The sequence below is a fragment of the Copidosoma floridanum genome, unplaced genomic scaffold (genome assembly GCF_036245765.1).
Source record: "Copidosoma floridanum isolate Cflo_tuat_1 unplaced genomic scaffold, Cflo_Japanese_pri ptg000020l, whole genome shotgun sequence".
NCBI lineage: Eukaryota > Metazoa > Arthropoda > Insecta > Hymenoptera > Encyrtidae > Copidosoma > Copidosoma floridanum.
Window position 1 is genome coordinate 7,951,427 of NW_028321897.1, and position 21,940 is coordinate 7,973,366.

Consider the following 21,940-nt stretch of genomic DNA (forward strand, 5'->3'; position numbering starts at 1 on the left):
GTTCTATAATTTTGAACATTTTGTATGTCAAATCTGTCTAACCGCTACTGGTATACATTTTTAGGCAATTATTTTAGAAAAAACTCTCACACACTTTTCATTAGTTAACGTTTGAAATTTCAGTCAGAAATTCTATTCAAGTTTGTCGAAGTATATTTCCATTGATTGGGAGTCTAAAAATATATCTTAAACAAAAGGGGTTCTCACTTTTTTTGAAAAACATAGCTCAAGCTTTACTGAAGAATCATAATTTTTATTTAGTTGATTGATTGTATATATTACCAACAGTGTCATTAATACATATAAGGCTGTTAGCAAAGAATGATCGGGCAGATCTACAGTAGATTCGCAACCCCACATAATTTTTGTTTATATTAAAGTTTAAAACTTCACTTTTTGTTAATAACGTAAACTTTATCGAGTTAAAACTTTCATTATAAGATTAACTATGTTACTTTAATATAACATGCTTGAAAATATAAAGGTGAAAAAGATTAATTGATCAGAACAACCGCACTTTCGCGACCTTGATTCATATACATAAGATTAACTGTTCATTGGCCTGCAATAGACGGTAATGTTACTAACAATCACTCTCACATAATATAAACAAATGAAATAGATATTACTAATGTAATAATTGTAGTTGTTCGTTTAGGATTTTTTATTTGTAACACAACAAGCGACTATTATCGATTTATCCCTAAAGAAAACATGAGTTTGGCTTGCCTATCTCCACTATTCTCCTACATTTACGGTTAACGTTAACCTGACCTACTAGCTTTCTGTAGTGTTAGGCAGAAAGAATAGTGCGAAATGAGGCCGTGTACCATTTCGCTTACTAGTGATACCTTTTTTAATAAACTCTTTCTTTCTTTATCTCAATAAAACTAAATTTAATGTAAAAGTAAAAACATACGCAATTTAAATCCTTCTAGACGATAAAGGTATGTTATTTTATGCCATGATCAAAAAAATACTGATCCGCACTTTTTATTGATAGACGTTTATTTTTTTAGTACAGAGTTCTGTTATTGTGTATTATAGTATGTGATTATTTTATAAGAGTTTTCGAGATCTTACCTCAAACAATAAAAATAATTTGATGTTTTTTGTTGCATAACACAAATTGTGTTTAGAATTTTGTTAGTCTCCATATTTTTGGATTACAAATATATACCAACATGGCATTTATATAAACAGGCTGTATCTCTTAATAAATGGGCAGAGCCACCGCAGGTCTGCGACCCTACATCGTTTTGTGTTTTTATTTAAGTTTAATACGTGACTATCTGTTGTTGTCACAGTTTTGTTGTAATTTAAACTGTAACTGAAAGGATTACATTGTTATTTTAAAATAACATGCCAAAGAGTTCCCAGGTTAATGAAATGTATTCATAAGATAAACCGCAGTTTGGCGACCCTTATTCTTTAATAGAGATAACCTGACTATGGGCCTATGATAGACAGTTATAAGCCTTTAACTGTCACTCTTAAATTATATTAAGAAAACCGCAATAGATTTTACTAGGTACGCCAAGTGATAAATGTATGTATATTGTTGCGCGGCTTGGCTTATTCATACATAACATTATTTCGTTCAGTTTGTTGTAATTAAAGCTGATATCAGCAATGGACTTGTAATTTTTGATCATTCATACATCGAAGGTGTCTCAATGCTGCTGGAGTAAATTTAAAAGCAGTAGTTGGAAAATAACTTAATTAAATAAGTTATTAGTTTTAGTTTTTTCTGTAACAAATTCTATCATTGCGTATCGAAGTTTGTGTTTAATGTTTGTTAGCGTCTAATGTTATATCTCACACCCAGAGTAATTTTCACTTGTTTCAAAATGCATCTTACAAATTCTATTACAAAATATTGTTAGTTAATGTATTTTATCATAGTATATGTATATATTTTCGTATATAATTATCTATCAGAAAATGTTATGTATATAAAGAATCTTTGAGCTAAGAATAAGCGAGCAAAGGTTATGTAGGTTTGCGACCCTCCTTTTACTTTGGTTCTATTAAAGTGTAATTTGTGACTATAAGTTGTGATGTTGAATCACTTAAGTTTGAGGTTTGATTGTAAAATGTTTCCAGTTGATTTATAACATCGAGCTAGAAAATTTCCAAGTATATAATATCCAATGATTACATCATTAGTACTTTGGCGTCCTAGATTGATTTAACAAAGATTGATTGACTATAGTCTTGTTATAGTTAGTAATTAACTATTGATATTTACGTGTAATACATATTAAAAAAAAATAAACAGATCCACCTAGGTAAGCAAGGTAATCAATGTACATTTATAATTGCACATGTCATCATATGTAAGCGTAACATAATTTTTTCAAGCTAATCTGAACAAATTATATCATAAGCGTCAAGAGACTTGCAATTCAAAACTCTTTGTTCATCAGAGGCGTTCGACAGCTGCTGGTGTGTCTTTTAGTGCAATAGTTAAACATTACTCCTTTACAAAACAAATTAAGTCACGTTAATTTTTTTAGTACGGAATTCTTTAATAGTGTATTCAAGTATATTATCACTTTATAAGATTTTTTAAAATTCTATCTCGGACAGTAAAATATTTTCATCGCGTATTATTGCGTAGTCCAAACTTTAATAAAAAAAATTGTGTGTCAATTTATTTTTGAAATGTACTTACGTATTTCTAAAAATGTCAGTAATGAAATATCGCTGTAAGCTCTGAATAAGCGTGCAGAGCTTCTGTAGGTTGGTGACCCTTAATTGTCTTGTATTTTTCTTCAAGTACAATTTGTGACTATTCGTTGATAACTTATACTTTTTTAAAATTCAACTGTCACTAAGTCATATACTTAGTTACATTGTAACAAAATACTAGGAAATTATCAGGTTAATAAAATTAATTCAACTGATTGTAACTATGTTCATTGTAAATATATTACAAGCGTAAGAAGTTCTATAATTTTGAACATTTTGTATGTCAAATCTGTCTAACCGCTACTGGTATACATTTTGAGGCAACAATTTTAGAAAAAACTCTCACACACTTTTCATTAATTAACGTTCATAATTTTAGTCAGAAATTCTATTCAAGTGTATCGAAGTATATTTCCATTGATTAAGAGTCGGAGTATTCATACGTGACTATCTGTTGTTGTCACAATCTTGTTTTAATTTAAACTGTAACTAGAAGGATTATATTGTTATTTTAAAATAACATGCCAAAGAGTTCACAGGTTAATGAAATGTATTCATAAGATAAACCGCAGTTTGGCGACACTAGTTCTTTAATAGAGATAACCTGACTATGGGCCTATGATAGACAGTTATAAGCCTTTAACTGTCACTCTTACAATATATAATAGAAACCGCAATAGATTTTACTAGGTACGCCAAGTGATAAATGTATGTTCATTGTTGCGCGGGTTGGCTTATTCATACATAACATTATTTCGTTCAGTTTGTTGTAATTAAAGCTGATATTAGCAATGGACTTGTAATTTTTAATCATTAATACATCGAAGGTGTCTCAATGCTGCTGGAGTAAATTTAAAAGCAGTAGTTGGAAAATAACTTAATCAAATAAGTTATTAGTTTTTGTTTTTTCTGTAACAAATTCTATCATTGCGTATCGAAGTTTGTGTTTAATGTTTGTTAGCGTCTAATGTTATATCTCACACCCAGAGTATTTTTTACTTAATTCAAAATGCATCGTACAAATTCTATTACAAAAAATTGTTAGTTAATGTATTTTATTATACGATATATATAGTTTTCGTATATAATTATCTATCAGAAAATGTTATGTATAAAAAGAATCTTTGAGCTAAGAATAAGCGAGCAAAGGTTATGTAGGTTTGCGACCCACCTTTTACTTTGGTTCTATTAAAGTGTAATATGTGACTATAAGTTGTGATGTTGAATCACTCAAGTTTAAGGTTTGATTGTAAAATGTTTCCAGTTGATTTATAACATCGAGCTAGAAAATTTCCAAGTATATAATATCCAATGATTACATCATTAGTACTTTGGCGTCCTAGATTGATTTAACAAAGATTGATTGACTATAGTCTTGTTATTGTTAGTAATTAACTATTGATATTTACTTGTAATACATATTAAAAAAAATAAACAGATCCACCTAGGTAAGCAAGGTAATCAATGTACATTTATAATTGCACATGTCATCATATGTAAGCGTAACATAATTTTTTCAGGCTAATCTGAACAAATTATATCATAAGCGTCAAGAGACTTGCAATTTAAAATTCTTTGTTCATCAGAGGCGTTCGACACCTGCTGGTGTGTATTTTAGTGCAACAGTTAAACATTACTTCTTTACAAAACAAATTAATTTACGTTAATATTTTTAGTACGGAATTCTTTTATAGTGTATTCAAGTATATTATCACTTTATAAGATTTATTAAAATTTTATCTTAGACAGTAAAATATTTTTATCTCGTAATATTGCGTAGTCCAAACTTTAATAAAAAAAGTTGTATGCCAATTTATTTTTGAAATGTACATACGTATATCTAAAAATGTCAGTAATGAAATAACGCTGTAAGCTCTGAATGAGCGTGCAGAGCTTACGTAGGTTAGTGAACCTTAATAGTCTTGTATTTTTCTTCAACTACAATTCGTGACTATTCGTTATTAACTTATATTTTTTTAAAATTCAACTGTCACTAAGACATATACTTAGTTACATTGTAACAAGATACTAGGAAATTATCAGGTTAATGAAATTCATTCCACTGATTGTAACTATGTTCATTGTAACTATATTACAAGCGTAAGAAGTTTTATAATTTTGAACATTTTATATGTCAAATCCGTCTAACCGTTACTGGTATACATTTTTAGGCAATTATTTTAGAAAAAACTCTCACACACTTTTCATAAGTTAACGTTTGAAATTTCAGTCAGAAATTCTATTAAAGTTTATCGAAGTATACTTGCATTGATTAGGAGTCTAAAAATATATCTTAAACAAAAGGGGTTCTCACTTTTTTTGTGAAACACAGCTCAAGCTTTACTGAAGAATCATAATTTTTAATTAGTTAATTGATTGTATATATTACCAACAGTGTCATTAATACATATAAGGCTGTTAGCAAAGAATTATCGGGCAGATCTACAGTAGATTCGCAACCCCACATAATTTTTGTTTATATTAAAGTTTAAAACTTCACTTTTTGTTAATAACGTAAACTTTATCGAGTTAAAACTTTCATTATAAGATTAACTATGTTACTTTAATATAACATGCTTGAAAATATAAAGGTGAAAAAGATTAATTGATCAGAACAACCGCACTTTCGCGACCTTGATTCATATACATAAGATTAACTGTTCATTGGCCTGCAATAGACGGTAATGTTACTAACAATCACTCTCACATAATATAAACAAATGAAATAGATATTACTAATGTAATAATTGTAGTTGTTCGTTTAGGATTTTTTATTTGTAACACAACAAGCGACTATTATCGATTTATCCCTAAAGAAAACATGAGTTTGGCTTGCCTATCTCCACTATTCTCCTACATTTACGGTTAACGTTAACCTGACCTACTAGCTTTCTGTAGTGTTAGGCAGAAAGAATAGTGCGAAATGAGGCCGTGTACCATTTCGCTTACTAGTGATACCTTTTTTAATAAACTCTTTCTTTCTTTATCTCGATAAAACTAAATTTAATGTAAAAGTAAAAACATACGCAATTTAAATCCTTCTAGACGATAAAGGTATGTTATTTCATGCCATGATTAAAAAAATACTGATCGGCACTTTTTATTGATAGACGTTTATTTTTTTAGTACAGAGTTCTGTTATTGTGTATTTTAGTATGTGATCATTTTATAAGAGTTTTCGAGATCTTACCTCAAACAATAAAAATAATTTGATGTTTTTTGTTGCATAACACAAATTGTGTTTAGAATTTTGTTAGTCTCCATATTTTTGGATTACAAACATATACCAACATGGCATTTATATAAACAGGCTGTATCTCTTAATAAATAGGCAGAGCCACCGCAGGTCTGCGACCCTACATCGTTTCGTGTTTTTATTTAAGTTTAATACGTGACTATCTGTTGTTGTGACAGTTTTGTTGTAATTTAAACTGTAACTGGAAGGATTACATTGTTATTTTAAAATAACATGCTAAAGAGTTCCCAGGTTAATAAAATGTATTCATAAGATAAACCGCAGTTTGGCGACCCTTATTCTTTAATACAGATAACCTGACTATGGGCCTATGATAGACAGTTATAAGCCTTTAACTGTCACTCTTACAATATATTAAGAAAACCGCAATAGATTTTACTAGGTACGCCAAGTGATAAATGTATGTATATTGTTGCGCGGGTTGGCTTATTCATACATAACATTATTTCGTTCAGTTTGTTGTAATTAAAGCTGATATCAGCAATGGACTTGTAATTTTTAATTATTCATACATCGAAGGTGTCTCAATGCTGCTGGAGTAAATTTAAAAGCAGTAGTTGGAAAATAACTTAATCAAATAAGTTATTAGTTTTAGTTTTTTCTGTAACAAATTCTATCATTGCGTATCGAAGTTTGTGTTTAATGTTTGTTAGCGTCTAATGTTATATCTCACACCCAGAGTATTTTTCACTTCTTTCAAAATGCATCGTACAAATTCTATTACAAAATATTGTTAGTTAATGTATTTTATCATAGTATATATATATTTTCGTATATAATTATCTATCAGAAAATTTTATGTATATAAAGAATCTTTGAGCTAAGAATAAGCGAGCAAAGGTTATGTAGGTTTGCGACCATCGTTTTACTTTGGTTCTATTAAAGTGTAATATGTGACTATAAGTTGTGATGTTGAATCACTGAAGTTTAAGGTTTGATTGTAAAATGTTTTCAGTTGATTTATAACATCGAGCTAGAAAATTTCCAACTCAATTATATTCAATGATTACATCATCAGTACTTTGGCGACCCAGATTTATTAGATAAAGATGTCTTGTTACTGTTAGTAATTAACTATATATATTCACAGTTAATACATATTAAAAAAGACTAAACAGATCCAACTAGAAAAGCTAGGTAATCGATGTACATTTATAGTTTTGCATGTCATCATATGTAAGCGTAACATGATTTTTTCGAGTTCATCTTAAAAAATTATAGCATAAGCGTCAAGAGACTTGCAATTCCAAATTCTTTGTTTATCAAAGGTGTTTGACTGCTGCTGGTGTGTATTTAAGTGCAATAGTTGAAACATTACTCCTTCACAAAACCATTTAATTTATGTTAATTTTCTTAGTACGGAACTTTTTTATAGTGTATTCAAGTATATTATCACATTATAAGATTTTTCAAAATTCCATTTTCGTCAGTAAGATATTTTTATCGCGTATTATTGCATAGTCCAAAATTTGATAAAAAAAATCGTATATTAATTTATTTTTGGATTGTACTTACGTATATCTAAAAATGTCAGTGATAAGAAAACGCTGTGAGCTCTGAATGAGCGTGCAGAGCTTCTGCAGGTTGGCGACCCTCAATTATCTTGTGTTTTTATTTAAGTACAATACGTGACTACTTATTCGTTGTTATCTTTTACTTTTTTGAGTTTTATCTGTCATTAAGACATATACTTAGTTACATTGTAACAAGATACTATGAAATTATCAGGTTAATGAAATTCATTTAACTGATCATGACTATGTTCATTGTAACTATATTATAAGCGTAAGGAGTTTTATAATTTTGAACATTTTGTATGTCAAATCTGTGTAACTGCTGCTGGTATACATTTTTAGGCAACTATTTTAGAAAAAACTCTTACATACAACTCATTAATTAACGTTTATAATTTCAATCAGAAATTCTATTCAAGTGTATCGAAGTATATTTTAATTGTATGAGAGTCTAAAAATATATCTTAAACAAAAGGTGTTTTCACTTGTTTTGTAACACATAGTTCAAAACTAGCTTTACATAAAATTGATGATGTTTAATTGGTTGATTGATCGTATATATTACTAACAGTGTCATTTACACAAAAAAGGCTGTTAGCAAAGATTGATTGGGCAGACTATCTGTAGGTTAGCTACCCTATACTATTTTGAGTTTCTTTTAAAGTACATAACATGACGATCTGTTATTGTCTTCGATAAGTTTACACTTTTACTGAATGGTTTACTTAGTTATTGAGAAGTAACATGCTAGAAATTTCTTAGGTATATAAAATTTACTTATCAGATAAACCGCACTTTGGCGACCCTGATTTTTCAAGTTATAATTTGACTTTAGGCCTATGATAGACAGTGATTAACCTTTAACTTTTTTCTCACAAAATATGAAGAAAAACCAAATGGATTTTCTACTAGGTACACCGGGTGATTTAAGTATTTTGATGGTCGTCCGTGTAAGGATTATTCAAATATAAAATAATGTGTGTAAGTTCGTTGTTACTTATCATAATATAAGCGTGAAAAGATTTAAATTTGATTCCTTTGGTATGTTAAAGTTGTTGAACTGATACTATAGTTCATAGTAGGTAATACTAAACTATAAGGTAGCATTGAAACTCATCATATAATAAATAATCCCAGATTGTGTCATAAGTATTGAAGTTTTTGAGTGCATTCTAATTATACAACTTGTTATAGCTAATTTTTTACAGATACACTTTTATACATTGGTGATTTAAAAGCAGTTCATCATGGTTATTTCTATCAAATCTGGTCATACATTTAACTTGTTATTATATAAGTGCCTATTCTAAAAGCTGTTTCGTATCACAATGACTAAACTCAGATCATCACTTCGAAGGATGAGGGTAGCTCCAGTGATTAATGTAGCTATTTATTCACAAGTTAACAAAGAGTTATAAAGTTCTTAAGAAACCTGTGGTATCCAGACGTTACTTTCAAATGGAATTTGAAAGCTGCTAATACATTTTTTTAGAAACATCCATAACCTTACAATTCACCGTATAGGCCAGTTTAGATATCTACAAGTATATACTTATCCGTATCCTTTTAAAGCACATAACAGGATACAACAACTATTTGTTCAGCTTCACTGCTCAAAGGGCTCTGTTGTCATTTTTTAAATATTCATTAACACTGCTTTTTAAGATATAGTAATAGAAGAAAGTTTCTGTATCTTGTTTTATGCTGAACAAAAGTACAGATGAGTATACTTGCATATAGGATGATTTGTGAGATTTAATTTAGATAGTTTTAAAAAAATTTCTGGCAGTTTCTAAAACTCATTCTGAATTCTTGTCTGAATACTTAAAGTTGGTAATGCACTTTCAAACTCTTTGACAACTTAATATTTTACTCTGACAACATATGTAGCTGCTATCATCGCTCCCAGCGATGACCTACAAAATTTTGTCACTGTGGTAGTTAACAAGACTTTCAGGGCAGGGAGTTGATAAAAAGTGAAGTGAAAGACCATTTTTGATAACAGAATATAAGCTTGCCAAAAAAAGGTAATACATTAGCTTTTTTGTAACATTATGTACTATTGAAACGTAATTTAGATTTTGTATATAATTTAGACGCCTATGAAAGCACCACAGTGAACACTATGGAAGATGGTTATGGGTATCTATAGGACTATAATCATGCTATCCACTTATTGATATATCGGCCAGGTCACCAAAATACGGTGTATATACTCGTAATTTTCTCATTAAAGTGGTTTTTGTTAGCTTGATATTCCTTAATTATTCATCCTCACTTGCTGAAAAAATCAGCTGATCTCTGATGTTGAACTGTCAGGTGATTTTCCAAGAATAGTTTAAGATGTATTGTAAAAGGTTTTTTTATCGTTTTTTTAGTATAAAATTTCTGATTCTGCAAGTGAATTTAAAATGTATAATTTAAAACATTTGTTGTTTACCTTATCATGAAAATTAAAATCAATTCATCGGAAAAACTGTTTTTATTATATTTTTATTAAAATTTGTACACGAAATATGCCAACGCTAATTTACTAATACAAATGAGATTACTTTTATTCTTGAAGCATCATTTAAGATGTCAAATTGCGCTTTCAATATAAAATATAACGCCAAGAGGAAACTAGAGTGTACATTAGTATTATGTTATTACAATGAATTCACAACATATTTTACTTTCTTATCGTTCGTTTATCAAAAAAAATAATAAATACTTAACATAATTTTTTTTCATCACAGTACTTATTACAAACGAACTTACAAGTTTACTCAATAGCTTTGAATACTTTTTTGTGCCTGTCTGAATTATATAAGTACTAATACAAAAAACTCTACACAATTCGCTACCTACAAGTATTAAACCGTGAGACTGGATAAAAGAAGTACTAAGTAATAAAATCAAACGGTCCAGTAAAAGGTGAATTTTAACAACTTTTTTTTTTAATGGCCATTTTTACCCAGTTTTGAACGTTCGATAAAGTAATATTTGCTAGTGATGGAGAACTTATTAGAAACTTTGAGTATGTCTTAAGCGAAGGCTCCTTACCATTTTCAATATACTTTGAAAAATTTGAATAAATATATGTTGGAATGGTATTTCTTTCTGAGATAGAATTTTCTTCTTTATTTTCCTTTCTTCTTTGTGTGTGGATCCATGAGCGAATTTGCGGTTCCTTCCGAGCTTTGAGATTTAAATTTGTCGTTCTCCTTTGAAACAAAATTATTTCCTGACTACTTGGAACCTTGTGATTGAGATCTAAAGCGTTTGGAAATGCTTTTAGCAATTCTCTAATATCCTCTCGGAGCCATTGAGTTTTCCTGCCGTGGATTGGCTGGGCATCTAGATATTTAAATTAAAAAATTTCTTAGTTAAAACGTTTAGATTGAAAGCATGTAATAGGTTGATAATAATTTATAGACATGATTGCCCATTAAAAAAATTTAAGGATTTTTAACTGTTGATCAATGTCTTAATACAATATTTGTCTACTATTCTTTTTAGGTAGTTCTCGTACTCACCATTTTTTACAGATTTCCTATTTTCCTGGAGTAAATTTGTTTCCGTGATAGCGTGTTGGTAATTATGAGATATTTCTTTTTCAAGTATTTCTGCAATAAAATAAAAACAAAATTTATCAGAATATGATCCTTCAAAAGAAAACTAAAAAAATATTTGGTCCTATTTGTGTTAGGTTTAACTTTTTAATACTAAGACTTAATACTAAATATTGGTGATTAGTATGCTCATCATTATTCGATTATTTCATTAGTGCAGCATATGTATACCTTCTTAAATATTTGTATGCAATGAATAATTAAAACATGGAGTCCGTGAAATTTACTTTTTTCGAGACATTATACGAAAATGGAATATTATTTTTCTTTGAGTTTAGTATACGAATTACTCTTAGTTACCAGAATCAAAGTGCTGATCATCCACCGACTGAATTTTTTCTATATCTTCGTTTTCGTATGGTGGTGATTGATTTTCGTTGACTGGATTGTCAAAATCATAATTTATTTGAGACTCATAATTTTGATCACAAAATCCTTGGGCTTTTTGGATTTGTTCAATTGTTTCCATATCTCTTTCAAAATCAAGTGTCCGATAGTTTTTACGGTGAATCTTGTCTGTATGACCTAAAAATTCGGATAAGTTTCCAACTGCTCGCTCATTTATGCCTTCCTTCGCACCGTAAGTGGCGACTTGTTTTCGGAATTTCGTTCCACGCAACGATTCCGGTACATTGGCATCACAATTTTCAGCAAAATGAGGAATAATTCTACTTATACGAATGTACGTAAAATCGTTATTTAAATCGTGAATGTTTGCAAAAACGTAGCAGTTCTCTGTACTTATCTTTGCTTCTTTTCTTTTTTTTACTAATAAATCTAAGTACGTACGAACTTTTTTGTCAAAAATTATTGGTACAGGTCTCGTTCTTTTTCCTCTTACTTCTATTCTAAATTTCCCATTATTTTCTTCAAAATTGGATAATGTATCCATTTCTAGTCTTTCAACCTCACCTACTCTGCGACAGTTTGTGAGTTGAATGTGAACAGCAAGAGCATTTCTTAAATTTATATATTTCTCATCACTATACTCTGTTAATAAGGCCTTATAGGCATCAGCCATTTTTATCTCTAACGATTTGCGTAGTCTTATTGTATCATCTTTATCGGGAATGACTTCTTTTTTATTTCTTTTTTGCCTAGCCTGAGATTCTGATATTGTATTTCCAATATCACGATGCCACATTACCTTGAATTTGAATAAAAAATTGGAAATGAGAGTTCGTTCAGCTTCATTTTTTTTATCAGTTCCTAAATCAACGAAGTAGACTTGAGCTACATCTTTTACGAGAGCTCCAACATCACTTGCTGTGGCTGGGGCAGCCATAAACTTTGTTTGTTTATCTGTTTTACCCAATATTTTTACTGCTTTTATAAAGTCATCAAAACATTCTTCGTTAAATATGTCACTTAAATTATCCATACGAATCATTTTTTTCATCTCTCTTTTCAATCTTCCCAGACGACATAAATTGGCTCGGATTTTTTCGTAATGGTGCTTAGTCGTCTCTCTTTTGCGTGCTTCGGCATTCAACCATAAGATTATACTGTAATCATGACGAATTTCATCGTGTACATTATTGTCTCGAATATGGGAAGCTATAGAAATAGCGTCCTCTGTCGCTTTTACATGGTAGTTGCCTTCGACACGATTAGCTAAACTTTGTATTTCATGCTTACGTTTGAATGATTTTCCTGTGCAAGTTACTACATGTTTTCGAAGAGATGAACGAGAGAAAGCAACTTTACATTGAGGACATGGCGCCATGGAACTAATAGATGTTCCTGCTTTTCTAGGTCGCCTAGCAACAACAAATTCCTCGCCCGTGTTGGCTCGGATATTATTTAGATAATTTCCTTTGTCTCTTAAACATTTGATAATAGCGTGTCGCTTTAATTCTACAGTTTTTTTCTCACTTTTTTTGCATGTACTTAAATCGTTGTGTATCAGTTCTATCACTTCTTTTTCCTTTGAATGTTTTGCTACAAAATGTTTAGATAGCTTTGTGTACAGCACTTGTGTATCGGGAAATTTTTCTCTCTTTTTTAAACAAAATATACACGCATATCTTTTTGGACCACATTTACTATGCAACAATATAGCCGTTCTTCTGTTTTTTATGGCCTTACCAACAGATTCTAAATTCGTCGATACATCGAGTCCTGAATCAGCTGAGGAGTTAGCAATGTAAGAATTGTTAGATTTGCTAACTGGAGAAGATGAAAGAGTATTTTTCGCAGGCAGATTAGTTTCCACGTAAGATGACTTTAATGAGACTCGGGTTTTAGTCTTTTTTTTCTGAGAACCCTCTGACAAATCAGATGTACATTCACTGTCTGTGCTACTGCCTGATGAACTCTCCGACTCAGTCACGTATTCAGAGCCAGAACTGACTTCTTCTTCCCAGTCATCAGGTACTAGTAACAGAAGAAAATAAAGTATCGCAATTAAACTTTTATCTATTTAAAACTTCTAAGATAATAATCATTTTTAATATGTTAATTTATTCATAAGTTACTTTTGTTAAGTGAAATCGTTAAGAATTTTCTATTTATTTTTCTATAATTATGAGACTTTTTTACAATGCATGAATAAAATTATGTAATAAATATGTTGAAGACACTTGATATTTACAATGCAGTTATTATTGAGGCAATGAAAGAAAAGTACTTATCATTTTTTTTTTTAATTTCCACTAGCTAGCTTGTAAGCTTATTCTTTAGGTTAAAAAAAAAAATAATTTACGACATAAATGTACCTTTGTAAGAATTTTTGGAGTCTGGACTTGAACGGTCTCGAATAGTTGGATTTTTTTCTCCTACATCTTTTCTTATAAGATCATCACGTTCAAATCTATTTTCGAAACTAGAAATCGATGATTGTTCAGTAGCCTGATGTACTAAAAAATAATAACGTGAGTATAAATAAAATTTTTTATAGAATAGTTAGAATTTTGATACAATCAGAGCAAGATATATGTGAGTAAACTGGAAATAATAGTATATGTATATCAAAAATTCATAAACTTTTAAGGTCCTTCACCAATATAAAAATGGTTCAGTTTCAAAATGATCGACTACACCACGAGTTAACCTTATTTCAATTTTTACAAATAATTAAAAAAGTCTTACTATTATTGAAAGAACTAGAGGACTGTTGAAGGTGTTCCGTTATTGAACCATCATTAGAGTTGTTGAAAAACTTTCCTGAAATTAATCAAAATGAATTAAATTTCGTAAACATACTGAGATAATTGACACTAAAGGATATGTTTGCAAGTATGGAAATAAATATAACTCACCCTTTTTACCGGGGAGGTAAGAAAAATCATGATCCTCATGAGGGACTAGAGACCTTTTTTTTCCTTTCATACCATGACAAGCAGATTTTTTTTTGTCCATATCAATTCTTTTCAGAACAACTTGAAGTTTTTGTACCACATTTGGAGAATAACTTGTAATCTTTTTATTAACTTCTCTTTCATTAGACGAAGGCAGTCGACCTTAAAGATGTAAGCAGTAGAATGTTCTTGTATTTTGTAAATAATAGTGAAAGTGAAGTTGTACCATGATGCTATTAGGAAAAATTATACAAAGTGACATGAAATTGCTAATTTAAATTATATTTTGATAATTGTGAGCAGAAACCGCTTAAGTAATTTTTATGACAGCTTTGTGCAGACGGATAATCTTTTATTTTGGTACGTATTTAAGTTAAAACTTTATTGTATTATGTGTCAGCGTACACAAAAATATATTATATCAAGATTTATCAAAATATCCCATTTAAGAAACTCATACCATCGATAAACTACTGGTAATTCAATCGGAGAAGATAATTTGAAAAATTGAAATCAGCAAGAACGTTACTGGATATACTTATTTACAATTACATAATTCGTCCATCTGAGGACTTAAATATTTTATTTTAATTAGTAAATCATCTCTAAATGATAACAATTTTAACCTTTGCACCATAAACATGATTTATTTATGTTCACCTACGTTTGAGTATTTATAAAAATGAAACTCAAATATGAATGTGCACATGAAACTTCAACAATCACTACGTAGTTTCTATATTACTTTGCTACGTATAAGAACTATTTGGTTTTTTGCAATTAAGCTTAAACTAACTTAATGTAGATCTAGGTACCGAGCATAAGTATCTAAAATACATACTCAACAACAAACAGTTTAATGTAGTTACGTAGATTCAGTACAGTACAGTACACTTTGATACAGTTTAACATGGCATTCAATATTTATTTCGATTACTAATAGATTTTCTTACCCTTACGTCTCCCTTCACTCTTGAATGGATTCATCCCTTACAATGGATCTTGAAAAATGACGTATTAAAAAGTACAGGAAGTATTTGCAGCAAAGCTTCAGGAGACTAACACCGTAAAATATCTCTAGTATTCTTGGTTAGTGTTGCAAACTAAGTCCAAAATTAGTAAGGATTGTATAGGTAATTAACAAATAGTTATGGAAAAAAAACAGAGCAGAGGAATATTGTCTTACCTTTGATGTCGCTGCCAATCCATTTTTATAACTCAGCAGTAGTGACAAAGTAATGCATTTGTAGCTTATCTATTTCAAAGATGAATGCGAAATTTGATGTATTTACGTACTTTCAAGACTAAATATACACAAGCTCATATAATACAATACAAATATGCTAATTAGCAAAGAAATAATCGTTCGAGATCACAACGATTGCATAAAAATATTAAGATTGCAGTCTTGCGTGAGCTGTATTTCTTTCCAAGCATGGAAATATTGAGGTTACAATTCAATATGAGCTATATAAGTACAAGGGCCAAACCACAAAACGATTAAGAAACCAATATCTTGTGATAATGTGATGTATTTGATACATCGATACTGTATCGATATTTTATCGTACGTATTTATGAGCATAATCGATTATCATTGTTCCTTCGTTCGGCTTACCTTGTTCAGAAAGTTCGGTCATATACATAAAGTGAGCTTAGTCATTGCGTATTCGTTCGCTTGCGTCATCTATTTTTAGATTTCCTCTGAGATAAAAGTAATCACAAAGCTTTCGAATAGTTGCTTTTTCTATTCATATAAAAGGTGATTTTAAATCAGAAGCAGACACAACGTCTTACGACCAGACATGGGCGTGTCATTTACATAGAGATATTATAGATAGAGTAGGCAAGCCACCGATTCTTCTGTAAGTGGCAGCGTTAAAACGATAAAAAGAGATGCAACATCGAGCTACCTTTCTATCTCTCTCTGTGCTCACTGCTGATTGGCTACAGATGTTTAACGTATATGTGGGCATAGGCAATCAGTAGCGACCACAGAGAGAGATAGAAAGGTAGCTCGATGTTGCATCTCTTTTTAACTATAATATATACATCTATAATATCTCTATGGTCATTTATGCCATGTCGTAATTTCAATTTACAACATGTTATGTATTATATTTAAGACGTGTCATAAAAAATCAATTTACGACATATTCCGAAAAAGGTATGTGTTGAGATGTAAGGTACGTTTTTTTTGACGTTCGGTCGTTCGTTCGGTCAGTCCCATTCCTCAAAAAAGTATATATATATTCACTATGTATATAGGTATACATGCTAGAGGAATCGGACTGACTGATCGAACGACCAAACTTAAAAAAAAACGTAGAGGCAAACAAGTACTTAGATACCAAAAAAGGGACTGGAGCCATTCGGCTCGAAGCGCTCGGTGCGTGATTGTCAAGTTAGAGGAAAGGACCTTGGCAACCCTTATTCCAAGATCCCTGACGCATCCGTCTCCAACAAACAAGTCGGTAAGTATCCTTGTCCATTGGTCTTTGAAAGATAAGTTTAACCGTTTCTCTCCGGCTTCTACCATTACGCTTCATTTTGTTCCGCTCTATGTGCAGGATGTACACTTTTCACAGCGAAAAAACGCCACAGCGCCAGCGTAACAAATGAAATGGGTAGTAGGGGAACTTTTGTCTCTGACGCTGTGACGTTCCGCTATTTTTGCCGCATGTAACCACTCTCTGCCCGAGTAGAAATTGAAAGTGGGCAGTCCAGCTTAAACGAATGGTCCAAATCAATCAACTAAGCCTCGCCGCAGGTGGGTTTTTAATACGGCGCTGACTTGGACAGAGCTTGGCCTGACTTGGCATGACTTTCGCTCAGTAATCACCCACTTTCATCTGCACTGATATTGGATATGTATAAGCACGCAAGTTTGTATATATATATATTCATGTGTGTGTCTGCGTACGAACATGTAATACTATTTGTATACTTAAATATCGACGCCTCTGTATTATAATTATGTGCAGACGAAAGTGGGTGATTGCTGAAAGACAACCATACCAAGTCAGGCCAAGCTGCAAAACCGAGTCAACGCCGTATTACAAACTCACTGAACCTAAGTCAGGTGCCAAGCTGCGGCCGAGGTGGGCGGCGTGCCAGCCAAGCTTGGGCCTAGTTTTCTCCCACTTTCAATTTCTACTTGGGTGACTGAATGCCCAGTGCTTAAGTTCTTCAGTCATAGACTAGGTGCATGATACACAAGTTGCTCGATGGGGGCGCTATAATTAGAACTTCGCTTTAGGCCTCAATAGTGATGTAGTTAATAGATATGTCGTACGATCACTTTATTAGTAAAAAAACCTACAGAATTGTTTATACGAGATTCTTGCACTACTACGTGCACCATATGCGTTTCAAATTGGATTCACTAAGAAATTAGGCTAATTCATTAGATAATATTATAAGGTTAAGTCATGCATTTTACACGAAGTTAGACATTTAAATATATTTTGACAGAAAGTTGTGGGGTGCAGTAACATGGGCTTCTTTCTTTAGTAGCTTAAGAAATTAATCAGGTTATTTTTTATTTTAAAATCTAATATATCACAATTTATAAAAATTCTGACCTCAGGATTTTTTTTTGATTCGACTTAGAGATTTGTTTTTGAAAATTATGTGAGAAGAAAATAAAGCTTGAACAATTAAATAAAGTTTTTTACTGCCTAAGGATAATAAAAATGGTTTCGATAGGAAAAAAGAATTATATTATATTTTGACATAAAAAATCAGCTGATTAATCACCTGATTTCCAAAAGAAAAGCCTTGATGCCAATTTTTCTTCCCACCAGGTTCTTTTATAGAACAGAGTTCAACACTTACCTCAATTTTTCATGCACAAAAAAGAAAGTTATTGAATTATTAATATCACGAATTTTAAAACTATCGGGAATCTTCTGACTAAATAATTATTTACTCAGATGCGAAAGTTCCCCAAATTGCCTAATCGTATATAGATAATAATTTTTAATCATAGTTTGTAAACCCACATTGTCTGCATGATAAAATAAGCATTACAAACTTATCTATGACAGTAATAATGCTATCTATGACTTTTCGAAAATTCCCTAAAGTGACCAATCCAAATATATATATATATATATATATATATATATATATATATATAATATGCATACAAAGCTGCCGTATTGTTATTGAACAAAAAAACTAATTCTACGATCTAATGTTATTGTGTGAAAAAATACCAAATGTTTTAAACAATATCATTTCTCGTGTAGCTTTGAACATATATATCTGATGGAAAAATATTGTATATTTTAAGCTAACAGACAAGGAAACTTAATGTACATAATGTGTTGGACGAAAATCGGTATTGTTTTTACACTTAAAAGTATATGTAAAATAGTGTGAATGAGATCATGCGCTGTTATCGACTGAGTCCACATGGAGTGACGATCTTTTGACATACATTTAATATATGTATATATATGGTACTTATAGTGTTATCCATATACGGTTGGAAACATATTGAGCAGATTCAGGTCGAAAAACTGGTATTTAGTTGCCTTCTTTTCTAATTCTTTTTTATGAACATTTTTCAATGCAATGCTGCGTTTCGAATCCGATTTTGCAACACACATTTCGCATCTTTTCGCTAAGATAAAATCGAACGGATTAGGAGTCGCTCAAATTCATTCGAAAACATTATCGTTAAAAAACATCGGATTATATAATTACTTGACAAAAAAAACCTAATTTGCCTCTACTATATTTATTTGACATGTTTATACGTAATTTTTTTTTTTTTTTTTTTTTCATATGCTCGTGTGCACTGATGATCTTGTTTCACGTATGTGAATTTTTCATTAGAGCGAGAGCTCTCTTGTGTGCTGAAGTAAAGAAGAAGAAAAAAAAAAATAAAGAATTGACATACATCATAAGCAAATTACCACAAGCAATTTTAGATGAAACAAAAAGTATTGGAAGTTCAAACAAGCATAAGAGATGCGTTTTTTCACACACTTACGATTATTCTTATGTGACAATGATTATTTGTTTAATCATATTATATATATAAAAAAAAGAAAGCCTTGAACTTTTTTCCTGCTATTGAATATAATTCTCTTGTGCAGGTACATTACCAGGATGCATGGGAAATAATTGGATTTTTGTTCTTGGACACTCTACAATAGTATTTGTACATACATAATTAGACACCCCTATAAAAATGACACCCTGTACCTACAGTTAAAATCGTTTTATTTGCTCCCTCTCTCTCTGTCTCTCGTGTCGTGCATATCCTTATATACACTTTTACGCATACCTATACACATGCACAAGATACAGATGGTTGTTCGTCATGTATATACTTTTTGTATCTACGTCAGAGAAGTTGGAGCAGCTAGGTAATATTGGGTAAGTATAAAAGTAATGTATAAAGCATCAGAGAGAACATGGTGCGATTGTGACAGGATATGAGCGTGTATGATTGTACTACTGATTAACAAATTGGAGGGTGCATATATTTATGGTACATGTCTGAAAGGGTGAAGGGCATCAACGACGACGTAGACATATGATATGCATGTAAGCAAGACAATAATCGTCACCTTGGAATTCGTTACGATGTGGGTGGCCATTTTGACGACGGCGAAGTTGCCCTTGCCGATCGTCATCTCGAGGTCATAGTACCCGACCCGGATGAGCTTGCTAACCGGGAACTGCGACGACGAGGACGACGTTGACTTTGAAGCGTGCTTATGCTGCTGATGGCCATTATTTTTGTTGTGCGGTGAAGCGGAGCACGGGGTGCCAAAGGACGCCGTCGATTTAGCTGATGCCATGACGTTTATACGTGTGTCTATCTATGCATCGGAGTATAAATATGTTGTGTATGTATATGTATATTATGTGTACGTATACGTATACTACGTATTTATGTATGTACACCCATATACACACTTGGAAACTTTATACATATACGCTCAACGTAACCCCTTCGTTCGTTTAACTTTCGCCGTTGTAAGTATATTTGAGCTGATGTGCAATAAGGCTTCGCTAAAAAATTGTAATTGACAGCCACTGCAGACAGCAATCAACAGCAGACAGCAGCAGCCGAACCCCGTAACACACCGCGCGCATGTGTGTATATATATATTTATACGTCCTATCAACACACCATATTATATTTGTGTTGTTTTATTATAGATTTGTTCGGGATTTAGCTTGGAACAGCTTGGAGCTACTGTAAGCTATATACTCGGAGCTATGTAATAACTTCAATACATTGACTATAGAAAAAAGGAGCGCTCCGAGCTGTTCCAAGCTAAATCCCGAACAAATTTACATGCCAAGCCACATCAATGGCAATAATTGTCATTATTCTCGTTGGTATTATTAAATATATTCACTGTTGCTTCCTGAGCACTTTTCTTGCATTACACATTAACAACACATACACAGCATACACACGCGGGCGTTCATCGTCTTAATTCGTTATATGATATAGTTGTCGTGTTTAATTTACTTTTTATTGCGGGGTAATTCCCAGACGCGCAATTTTTCGCATTGGAATGGCGAAAATTAGAGAGCAAAACATAAAAAGAAGAAGAGATGAGCCAGATAATTAAAAAACACGCATCATCGGAGCAGCACTGGCAGTAGCAGCCATCATCAGCCAGGGCAACGGAGCACAGAGATCAGTTGAGATGAGAGAGAGCGTGCATACTTATGTAGCGGTTGCAGGCTGGCTTGCCTTGCACGCTGACGATGGCGAAACACTAAATTACTAAAACCAGTATTACAGTAGAAAGAGAAAAAGAGAGCCGCTCACGCGCGAGAGAGCGGGTTATCGAACTTGATGCTCTTTCTTCGTCTTTCTTTTCTTATCCCCCCCGAGAGCAACCATACAGATACACCCTATAGCTCCCGGAGTCTCCGGAGTCCGGACACACTTCGTCTGTAAGTATAGATTTTATTTACGCTTGCAGATGTATCTCGTGTATTACTAGTATAGTGAAGTTATGAGAGAATGAGAGTGTCCGTAATACTAGACTAAGACTACTGAGAGTATAATACACTGTTAGTCTGACACTCGTGAATCTCGTGATTGTCGTAGGCTGAGAGAGAGATAAAATTACATTCCGAGATGAAGGAAGATCGCCAACTATATAATTATTATCATCTGCCCTTGTAAAGTAACATCACTCAGCGCACCAGGAGGTTACAATAATATTACACACGCGGGATAACTTCGCGCACTAGGAGTCACTGTCTACGAGGACGAAAAGTATAATATTATAGCCTCAGGTTCGTCCGTGTACAAAGCGCGGAGAGAACAAACAGCCCGCGTCTGTCCCGACTGATTCTACTTACGCAGTCGCAGCGACCAAAGGCATCTCTACGATACAAGTATATCTACATATATGTATATACATCTATAGAAATTAGGTATAAGTGAGCATTCCGTATTTCCGTCTCGCTTGCACTAGTTTGTATATCTCGACTACCACAACTTTACACGTTTGTATAATATGTATGTATATACAATGTTGTGCGCCGACAAATTATCACCATCACTATCACTTA

The 21,940-nt window shown here is 31.9% G+C and overlaps 1 protein-coding gene and 1 long non-coding RNA gene across 2 annotated transcripts in view; both read right to left on the reverse strand.

The window, feature by feature from the left end:
• Window positions 1-21,401, reverse strand: part of LOC106640047 (serine/threonine-protein kinase SIK3) — a 61,658-nt gene extending 40,257 nt beyond the window's left edge. The window contains exons 1-2 of the mRNA XM_014353929.2: window positions 20,764-21,401; window positions 19,963-20,519 (exon numbers count right to left, since the gene is read on the reverse strand). Coding sequence (XP_014209415.2) covers window positions 19,963-20,196 — 234 coding nt within the window. The 5' untranslated portion in view covers window positions 20,197-20,519; window positions 20,764-21,401. The remainder of the gene's footprint in view (window positions 1-19,962; window positions 20,520-20,763) is intronic.
• Window positions 10,510-11,446, reverse strand: LOC149374362 (uncharacterized). Its single transcript, XR_016293128.1, has 3 exons — window positions 11,379-11,446; window positions 10,983-11,072; window positions 10,510-10,803 (listed from the first exon to the last, which is right to left on the reverse strand). It is a non-coding gene; the product is annotated as an uncharacterized LOC149374362 (long non-coding RNA).
• Window positions 21,402-21,940: the final 539 nt, after the last annotated feature.